We start from the raw sequence: 11,238 nt of genomic DNA, 5'->3' as shown, positions 1-11,238 counted from the left end.
ATGTAGTTAGTTAAGCTCTGAAACAATGGGGCCAAGTATATATTTGGTTCTCAGTTTGAGGGTCAACATTTCCTAACTTCTTAGGATCAGCCTTGGTATTGATGTGGAACTAGGGTGAAGTCATCTAACTCCGCTTGAGAATATGTTGAGAAATGAGGTTGGCAAGAATGAGCTGCTAACAACCTTGCTGTTCTATTTGTCCCTTTTTTGTTGGTTCTTATATTTTCCCTTTCTTTGAGACATGAGACAGCAGTCATTTTAACCCAGTACTGTAACCTTGCTATAAAACCTGCACAGGTACGTGAGCAGCTTTAAGTTTTGTTTGAATAAATTATACTGAGGAACTAACTCTGCTTTCAGTTACATATATATTTATAGCATTAAGGCTCACAGATCTACTTTTTAGATTTTTTCCCCTCCCCTTTGATTACAAAATGAATGGAAATTTCATGCATTCTGTTGGGATTCTTTTAAAAATAGTATACAGTACATTATTCACTGTGCTATGAGTAACTCTTGAAGCTGGAGATGGGTCCTAAATAAAGGACTCTTAATTACAACTCTAGCTCTTCATCATACTCCCTTTGCCATACCAGCAGGTGCAGAATTGAAGATTCAAGTTCAATCTGCCATTTGAAAGGGGCCCTCATATATGTGTTTTAAATTTATGATTGTTACAAATTAGTGTATGGCGTTGTTAGCCTGTGGCATTTGTTTAAAAAAATTGTAAAGAAAAAAGGCAAATATGCATTAAACTTTGAAATGAATGAATTGTGGTGCCTTTGACCATGGATATGATGCTTTGGGGAAGTCAGTTTGTTGACGCTGTTGTAAGATTTTAAAAGGATTATCCCATGAAAGATACTGGGAATAGTGTTTCTGAGGAGGTGTATGAAAGAAAAAAATAATAAACATGGATATTACCAATCTCACCTTAATTTTTTCGAGTAACAGTGTCAATATTCAAGATACCCAACCACAGGAATTCCCTGGTGGTCCAGTGATTAAGACTTGGTGGTTTCACTGCCATGGCCCATGTTCAGTCCCTGGTTAGGGATCTAACCATAAGCCATGTAGCACAGCCAAAAAAAAAAAAAAAAAAAAAATCCAGCCACAGTAGGATGAAGAAATTTATGTAAAACTAATCTGCCAAATACTGATTTAATGTCATTCTACTTAGAAGCAGAAATGAACTTATGAGAAAGTATTTAAGGACATTGTTCCCAGGTGAATCTAACCAGTTCATGTGTTCAGTGTAGGATGAGCTCCCTCATGTTGAATCTCCTTTAAATACACCAGAAGGACTTAAATTTCATTTATCACCACCCCCCCAACCAAGTTAAGAAGTGAGTTTCCAGTCATTGTCCTTGTCTCTATAAAATGAACTAGGTTGCTCCTCAGAAGAAAGTTTTGTTTAAACAAGGTAACACTGAGGATACCTGTATTCCCAAACTTTACTCGAGACTTAAAATACCATTTTATAGTAGTTTATTTTTTAAGCTAAGGCTTTTTTTAAGAGGTGGAATGTCAGGATCAATGTTAGACCTTGGTCTCTAAGGATGATGGTAAATCTCCAGGTTAATCCTCCCCAGTTAGCAGTTTCATTCCCTTAATTGCCTATAATATATGCTGAAATAACTTTGTTTGAATAGTTTTACATTCTGTTAGAATGTTTTAAAAAGCATGAAATACTTAAGACTGAAAAGAATAAAGGTCCTCTCCAGCAATATCTTCTCTTTTCCCTCTCCCAAGATCTGTATTCATATTCAGCTAAAATATAATTATACTTTGACTACAAAATTTTAAGGTTATTTTTATTTACAAGTTTTGAAAAATGTACATTTTTTACATGGGTTACTTATGCAAAGTTAGATTTAAAAGAGTGATAAATGCACAAAAGATGACAATGGAACATCAGACAAAACATTTACAAGCCTTGTCCCACACTGCTACTTAAAGGTACTGTCTAAAAGTATAAATATTCAAAGAAAAGACTGCAAACATTGATTTTAATGTTCTTATAATACTGAAAGGGAGGAAGAAACTAAAGCATGCAGCATTAACTGAGGATTTGAGTGGAAAACAGTTTGCCACAGATATGTTCCCTTCCTTGAGTTAATTGAAACTAAAAGAAAAACAATGTGGGATTATAAATTTGTTTACATAGGGCAGAACAGCTCCTTTAAAAAGATTAAAGTTTCTCCAACCTTCTTAGCTTAATTAAAAACTAATGATTGTTTCCATTCCTTTGCTCCCACACCTCTTTAAAAAGTGAAAATCCAGAAGACTGCAGTATTCTGAAACTTAGCTTGGGTGTGTCCAGTGAATATCTTGCAAGGAGAGGATGTGTGAGTTAACATGATTGTGGCACTCCTTTGGCCAAGTCTTTTAACATTCTTCCTTCCTTCAGTAAAAAATAGTTCACACTGATTAAATCTTAGTATCACAGCCTTTTAAGCTTCCACTGCTCTTTCAAAGTGGATGTTTACAAGGATTTGTTTCCCTTTTTTCTACATGCCATATTCCAAAAATTCACTTCTAAATCTAACACAAGTGAAGGACCAGCCAGGGTGAAGGCTTCAGCAATCATTTTGTTAAAAACAACATTCCTGTCATCAAGCTATGCATAAGCACCACTTGTAAAACAACTCATTTTAAAAGCTTAGTGTAGAGTAACACAAAACTGCCCTAAAACTGTAAATAAGATACAAGAGAAGGGAAATTAAGCATTAGTATTTTTGCAGGTAACCCAGGTACAGTACATTTGATCTCATAGAGGGTGTTCTCTGATGTTTAAGGAGAGGGTAGAAGGGATAGGAAAAGCTTGGCAAGGGAAGATGGAAACGGCACAACAGCTATTTTGCTTTTAATAAAGTAAATGTAATGACACTGAAGAACAGGAAGATGACAAACACATCGATACATATTTTCCTTATGACTGCTGCTTCTTTTCTTCCACCCAGGTCAACAGTCACGCCAGCTCTGTTCTACTATCGCAGAAACACGTTTTTCATACTCCCGCTTGTTCTCCTGGTACAGCTGAGCAGCCTGGCTATTTGCTGGACTATTGGGATTGGGTTCATCCAGTAGAGACTATAGAGACATTTTGTAACAAGTCAGTTCCTCAGTGCCTAGATATATATCACTTGAATTATCCTAGGTAGCAGCTAAATTTGCTCTCAGCATGGTAATCTTCAGTTACATTAGTCTGCTATAGCTAGGCAAATATGTTTTCTGGTGGCTTAGGTCTTAATGACCTACTTTTTACTTAGCTCATGACTTTCAAAAAACAATTGCTAATATAAATGGATCAAAGGATAGTCACATTAAGGAAAATTCACCTGTATGGATGTTAAAATGGAAGACACATCATAGGTTGGACTCCAACGGTTCTGAAGTATGTCCAGACATATGCTACCATCTGCATAGACTAAGAGCATAGAAGTAGGTTATGTTAAACATAACAAAACCATTAAGGTTTTAACATCATCGTCAAGACAAATAGAGTCAAGAATACTTTGCTTTTGAGGTTTACAAAAGATTCCTAAGCTGCTTCTCAATTATATTCCTAAAAGAAGTGTCATAATCACTACTAGTGAAACAACTGGGATGATCAGAGAATGTCAAATATAATTTGTGTAAAACTGGAAGATACTTAGTGCTTGTTATTCTGAAAAGACTGTCCTGTTATCCAGGAAACCACACGCATTTTTTTTTAACAGGGTTCCTAGTCATCCACAGGCTTATGGGAAATTCATTCCACCAAACTTCTAAACACTACCTCTTACTGAAATAACAAAAGATAGCTCAGAGTTCACAAAGTTTCGTTTTGGCATGAAGATAAAAATACCTGATGCCCTGGAATATTAACCTGAATAAAAGGCAAGTTGTTCTAGGCTTGCTACTAGGAAGGGAAAAAAAGTGAAGTACTAAGTTAGAATCACCTGTGGTACTTTTCTAATATATTGTATACCTGGACCTTAACCACAGAATCTGATATTCAGCAGGTCTGGAGTGAGGCCAGGGCATCCATAGCTTTTAAATGTTCCATGCTAATTCTGATATGCACACAAAGCTGAAAATGGTTGTTTTAAATACTAGTGAATATAATTACAACACAAAATTACCCCAATCTGGCCTTACATTAAAAGGAAACCTCAAGGACACCTTTATTTTAATTTATTAAGTAAATGATAAAATCATCAAAACCAGAAGGCTCTCAGATTCCAAACAAAGTCAGTGTCCCTTCACAGCTTCATTCTAGGACCTAGACCAAGACAGCAATAGGCCACCAGGAACAAGACCAGCTTTCAGAAAACATTAAGATGCCTACACAAATACTCAGGTTCTACAGACGAATAAATAGGAAATGTGGAATACTTCCCCAAATAAACAGTACAGCATTTTGGAATACTCTATTAAAAAGAGATACTTGCCATTTGGATGGAACATCTTAGAGACAAATCTAACCGTTGGTGGCTTATTCGGATATTCCTCAGTGAATTCTATTGTAAGCTTAAAGGTTCCTGTAATTAGAAAAGCAAGGGTTAAGAAAACATTTATCATTTTGTTCAGTAGTACTTTGTTTTTAATGCTACATGACTTGTTTTTCAAGTATTATATGAAATAATGCAAAGATATAGAGTAGAGAGGAAAGAGACCAGGTAAGAGGTACAGCTCTAGGAACTGCCCTAAAAATGAAGTGTGAGAACCACCACTCAAAGGTGATTCATTTTTTGTTTTTCCATTATTCTCCTCCAAACTTAAATACAGCTATCTTAAACTCAAAATTACTGCCTGCGGGATAACTTTAGCCCCTGTATATTTTGAAGACATCCTTAAAATGACAAGCAACTACAGCCAAAATTTGGCCTTCCTCCTTTAGAAGACTGAAAGACCTTAATAAAGTCCAATTTTCATCAGCTGTCATCTTAAATTCTCCAGTGATTTTTAAATGGACTAGAAAGAATGAGCACAAAGGTTCAAAAACCAATGCTAGAAATACAAATCAACAATCAAATTATTTTTAAAACAGCAGGGAATAAGTATAAAAGTGTTCCCTGGCTCCTTTTCATGTAATAGCAACTCTATAATGAAAACATAATTGAATGTAAGCCAGAAAAAACTTCACAGTCTCTCTTAAAAACCCTTAAGTATGACTCACAAGGTACTTAACTATAAAACCAACTCAATAATTCACACTAATGGAGGGAATTAATGGCAGAAATAATTTAAAAATCACATTAGATTGCATTCGTATCTCCAGTAAAGTTCTTTCTAATGATGTTTGTTTACGCTACCATTGAAACAAATTATTTTTCTTGAATATGTGTCAACTAAGGTCACGGGAGGCCCTAAAACATACTAGGTTAGAAACTTATTTATAAGAAATAGACAAGCTGGATCTAATTCAAGAATTGTTGGGGGACTTCCCTGGGGGTCCAGTGGTTAAGACTCCATGCTTCCACTGCAGGGGAGCAGGGGATGTGGGTTCATTCCCTGGTTGGGGAACTAAGATCCCATATGCCATGAGGCACAGCCAAAAAAAAAAAAAAGAATTGTTGGAAGTTGTGATTCGGGGAGATTATTTCCTTCAAGATGTTATTTTTAATTGGTTTTAATAAATTCAAGAAAACAACTGGGCAACTGTTTTTTCCTGACTGAAATTTCTTCAAGTAATCTTAAGGAATCAGTTACTATCTGGTATAAGGTGATGCATGTTCCACTCTATTACTCTGGTCCATTTAATACATTACTTATTCTAATACAATAGACCACACTTCAAATAAGATTATAATGTGTTACTGGTTCCTTCAGAGTTAGGAATTTATTTCTTCCTTGCTTCCATTCTGCCTTTCCACTTAAGAAAAAAGATCACAATCATTTTACTCCTAGATGTTACATATAACAATACCAAAATGTGTGTTTTCTACCAGCAAACTCACAGTAAACAATTTGCTAACAAAGGTGCCCTTGGTATGAACATGTGTCCCAAAGTTTCAGAATAATGTAAAATGCAACATACGGAGACATATTCAACAAACTATTTTTACTCCCTAAAATTTTAAGTCAGATTTAAGATACTATGAATTATAACTAAGGACAAACAGTATAGTATTTTGAAATGGATAAACATGCTCTAGTCCATCAGAACACACTTCACCTTTATCACCACCTGGTCATAACTCTTCCTATTTTTTAGGGAGAAAGCATAGTTCTTCCTTTTCGGTTCTACTAATATTATAATATGCAAGAGAAAGTGGGAATGAGTGTGAGTTCAAAACTTTGAGCTTCCTTATGTATCTCAAGTATAAACACATTTGGCTCAGTGTTGATATATACTTAAATTATAGCTTAGAGATTTATCATCAAGAAATTGCTCTAAAATTGGACAGATTTAATAGTGTGCAGAGCTCCCAGGTACTTTAAATTAAAACCATCATTAAATAGGGTACTTAAAGGTGGTAAAGCCACACAGAAGGCAAGCATAAGTATAAACAGTGGGGCAAAGCGGAAGCTTTGCAGTCAGATCTAGGTTCAAATCCTTGCTTTCCTACTTGCTTGTTATGAAACCTTGGGGGAAGCTGCTTGACTATACCTCAAGTTCCTCATCTGTAAAATGGGTTAATAATAATGCTCACTACATAACACTGTTGTGAGGTTTAAATGAGGCAAAGATGCACAGTGATATAAAACAAGTACTTCATAAATTCTACAGTTTCACATCTCTAGACCCAGTTGAAGGAGGCAAAACCCCAAAATCCAAACCATCATCAGTAAGAAAAATACAATTAATGAATTCAAGTACTAGATAGTACTTTCTTTCTGACCTACACCAAACACAGTGAAATCCAAGTTGAGAACATAAGCTGGTGGTTCACAAAACCCTTGACTTGAGCTTTCTGCCTACTGCTTGCTGAAAAGTTCAACAAGGTGGTTACCTAGCTACCAAAGAAGTTAATCAAGTCTTTTAGAACAGCTTACTTAATATCTTGAGAAGTGAAACCACCTGCTTATGTCCATATGAATATAAATTAGTAGGACTTACCCACATCTTACTCAAAGTACACATTTAAAGGGATGTTTCATACTTTTAGCTGCATTAAACAATGAGAACCTCTTCAGTACAAGTTTCATTGCAATTTCTGAGATCCAAAACGAACGATAAGCATATTTAAAATCCTAGAATTAATATTATGCAATTGAGCCTAAGCTTATCCTCTGAATATTTAGAAGGATAGGCTTTAAAATAACTGAAAACTTAAGCCTTGCCATTATTGTACACAACCTGTACTGATTTTTTTATCTTCCTGAGGCCATAACATTGTAAGGAAAGTATGAATTAATCCATCTATACCTAGGGACCCGGACAACTATATAAATGTGTTAAATGGCTGATGTATGGCAATAGGGAATGATTTGGTTAGTGTATGTTCTGCCTAAAAACAGTCACAAATTCAACTTTTGAAAATATTGTACTGGCCAAGGAAAGCACCTCTGTAGGTGTTTTCTGCCATTTAGCCACCAGTTTGTGACCCCTGAGGAGGAAGCAAAGTACATATAAATTTTTTTGATGATTGAAAAAGTCTGGCTTTTCAGATAATAACCAACCTTCATTACAGGATTTATGTACCTTAAGAACACCCCTTGTGGACTTCTAAGTGATTCAGTTAAAAAAAAAGACACCAAATTCTTAAGAATACATCCACTGAAAAATAAAATACTAGTATCTTACTGTTTCCATTCACAATTTTCAGATGATGCGGTGGAGAATACATTGTTTCTTAACCTTCATATTCAGCATACATGCCAAGGTATTTTATGAAGACGCATTTACCCCCAATGTTTTGTTTGGTAGTTTAAGCTCTTGGGAACATAGTCCTCTTACTTCAAGTGTGTGAAGTTAAATTGAAATACCTTGAAGAGTTCCTATTTTTAAAAGTTCAGCTCTTTAACTAGGGCCTAGCTGTTCTGGAAATGTCTGCTCCAGATGGTTACAAGGAATCAGCAAAAGTAGTTTTGAAGCTGTTGATTTATATCATACATTGGCAACAGCAAAATCAACTATGCCACTTGTTCCTAATTGGGCCTTTCCAGTAAATTTCCTAGCTGTAAATGAGGTATTTTTAAATGGTAAAAAAATTCTTGTAACCTTGGTTAGTGTTCGAGACACCTGAGGAAGCATTCAGGGATAGCAGACTACTCAAAAGAATGAATCAGAAAAGGGTACTGTCATTTAGCCTGAGTAATTCCTTTCAGTAATGTAAGGGTGGAGAGACACATCATCAAAAATAGAACCAGTAATGTCAAGGGGGAAGGTCCAGGTAGATAATGGATTCCATAAGTACTTTTCCAATTCATACCACTTAAAGCAAGAGAAGCACCCTTGAAATATTTAAGTTGCCAACCCCTAGCAAAGCGATGTACTATTAATAAAGTTGTGCCCAGCATAAAGCAGTCCGAATAAAATCAGGAGGAAAAAAGAAGCCAATGAAAATAAAGCCTGCTGGAGCTAAAGCAAATACACAGCTAATTTGCACATAAAGCTTAAGTATGAAGAACCAGAACCGATCTAAAGGAGGAAAATTAAGCCTAGCTAGCTTTTGCTATGGATCAGATCAGTTCAAATGATTTACCGCGCGCACCAAAGTAGTATGCCGTCAGGATCACACTCCCCTGCTGTCATTTCTTTTTATCAAAGCACTGAAGAACAGTGATATTTACCCAGGATGTGAAGGCAGAGAAGAAACTAAAAGTATCCAAGTTACTGTCTACAGTCTGCTAGAGAAATCTGAGTGTTTGAGACAAATCCTAGAACTGGTTGATACTCATTTACCTCACAACATCCTGTGGTTGGTAACATCCAAAGGCAATCTGACTAGGCAACTTTGTTTCTACTGAGTAGTTTGTAGAAATGCTTTTGTTGCCACCTTCAAATGGAGGTGTGTGCATATGTGTACAGATCTCTCTCAAATGCTCTGTGACCAAAGGAATACAAGGCATTGAGAAGAAAATAAATAACAGACCCTTTTCTGTTTAAAAATACCTCAAATATTAAAGATGTCAATCAGCAGTTCAAATACTTTTAATCATCTTTTTAAATGCATTAAGCTTTCAAAAGCAATTAACTACACACACACATACACACACAACTGAGTGCACATAAAACTATATCAATGTCAATTTCCTGGTTGTGCACAGTCATTCAAAATGTTACCAAGGGAGAGGGGGGAACAGGTGAAGGGTATACAAGGTCTCTCTGTATTATTACTTATTACAACTCCACACAAATCTATAATTATATCAAAACAAGAAGCTTTAAAAAGTCCTTAAAAAGCAACTTAGTGTGTTTTTAAAAGTCAAACCTAAACCTAAAAATCATGTACCTCTAAGTACGTGTAGTATCTTGAAGTAGGTTGGACACTGGTAAGAGAGGACATTAAGGCTCCCCTCAATTGTGAAACTGCCTTGAGATCACTGATCATAAAGTCTTGATAAAAGCACATGCTGAAAACTCATTTAAAAATATGAAACAACAAGCTGGCTATTGAAGGTGTCATTAAAGACCATCTTAAAGCAGTGAGACTGAAAAGCACTCAATGTCAGATTGTAGAAACCAGACAGTTGTGTGCAAGGGATTCCTGCATCCATTCAACATCCAACAACACACATGAAGCACCTGCTGAACACAGTTCCCACCCTTATGACAGAATTCTGAACCAGATGGTCCCTGGGGTCTCCGAGTCTATCAGCAAGTGGTTGGGTTAATCCTAACTCAGTATCCTGATGGACGGGGTGGTGGTGCTGAATTTAGCAGGATCACAACCCAAACCTCACAAATCCTTAACATCAGTGGTATCATGCTCCTTTTAAAAAGTTACTGCCTTCCTCAGATTTTTTTAAGCAGCAGGAAAAAGGTGCAGTTTTAGTCAAGCGGACAATAGCCAGAACAACCTGCCACAGACTGGACTCTTCTCAAGCCTTTAGTAGGCAGAGGCCAGGGAGAAGCGGGTTATTAAGTAGGAGGCACTTCCAGGCTGACTGGGAAACCCTTTCCCCAGATCAGGGTCCCGAAAGGTGGGTAAAGAAACTCTCTTACCATCCTCAAACGGGGTCCCTTCAGGCCTACAACACAGAGAGAAACAAGTCAGTTCCCGCAGCGGGGGCTCCTCTCTCCCCGGTTCATCTGAGGAGGTGGCTATTATGAGCTCTGCTCGCCCCACCTCTGGTAAACCACCGCTTCCCGGGTTGCAAAGCCACTACCAAGAGAGCTTTGGGGCTCCGAAACCCCAGGCAAGCCGAAGCGCCACCGCTCCCCGCCCCGCCCCCCTCCGAACCCCAAATGGTTCCCCTGGCAGCGGGAACCGAGCTAATCGAGGCACAGGCTCCGGGGAGGCGCCTAGGCCCAACGAGCCCCAAACCTTCTTGCTCAGTCCCCGCCTCCGCACCGGGCCGGTCCCAGGGGGCACACGGGTCCCCCAGCTCTCACCACCACCCGGAACGCAGACTCACCCAAAAATGACCGCGTTCCAAACCATGATGTTGTTCTCGGACGGAGCCCCGCTGACTCCGGCTGGAGGATCCTCCTGCAACCTTCAGGGAAATAACACAGGCACCTCCCGCTATCCAGCCCCCGCCGCCGGCCAAACCCGCTGCCGGCCCCGCCCTGCGCCCCGGCCGCAGCCCCCGGCCCCCAGAGTCCCGGGCGGGTTACCTCTTGAAGTCCCTCATGAGACGCCGCCGAGCCGGGGTGGACATGTCTCTAGCGGGGTCAGGGGTGGGGCATACACCGAGCTCTCGGGTCCCCGCGGGTGGTGAGGAGGCGGAGGAAGCCGGAGGAACCAACGGAGAAGCGCCTAGAGGAACCGCACTGCCTCTCCTAAGTCGAGGGTCGGTCTGGCGCCGGCTTAGCACCACCCCAGAGTAGACCGGGGCTGAACCAACCTGGAAGGAAAGAACGGGGGTGGAACGCCGAACGCCGGACAGGCCGTACCAAGACGGGACAGGGGTGGGGGGAGGGACGGGAACTTGCTTAGGTCATTAAACCCCTAAGGGACGCGGGGAGCCAGGGTGAGAAGCAAGCTGTGGGCCTCATGTTAATTGCCGGGAAAGCAATAGGATCGGGTGGTGGAATCGGTCCACCTTCACTTGCCAATTCTAAGACGAACCATGGGAAGATTTTTTTCTGGTTTTCCTTTTTCTTCTTTTTTTTGAGATCAGATCACTTATTTAAAGTGC

At 38.9% G+C, this 11,238-nt stretch overlaps 1 protein-coding gene across 1 annotated transcript; it reads right to left on the bottom strand.

Moving 5' to 3' along the window:
- Positions 1 to 1,800: 1,800 nt before the first annotated feature.
- UBE2A (ubiquitin conjugating enzyme E2 A) lies at positions 1,801 to 10,958 on the bottom strand. The gene is made up of 6 exons (XM_043897845.1): positions 10,715 to 10,958; positions 10,513 to 10,593; positions 10,100 to 10,125; positions 4,437 to 4,526; positions 3,342 to 3,430; positions 1,801 to 3,093 (listed from the first exon to the last, which is right to left on the bottom strand). Exons 1-6 carry the CDS (start codon positions 10,756 to 10,758, stop codon positions 2,965 to 2,967), a joined length of 459 nt encoding a protein of 152 aa, XP_043753780.1. The 5' UTR covers positions 10,759 to 10,958; the 3' UTR covers positions 1,801 to 2,964.
- Between the last annotated feature and the right edge of the window lie 280 nt (positions 10,959 to 11,238).

Source organism: Cervus elaphus, chromosome X (assembly GCF_910594005.1).
Source record: "Cervus elaphus chromosome X, mCerEla1.1, whole genome shotgun sequence".
In the NCBI taxonomy this organism is placed as follows: Eukaryota; Metazoa; Chordata; class Mammalia; order Artiodactyla; family Cervidae; genus Cervus; species Cervus elaphus.
This window is presented reverse-complemented; position numbering and strand designations above follow the sequence as displayed.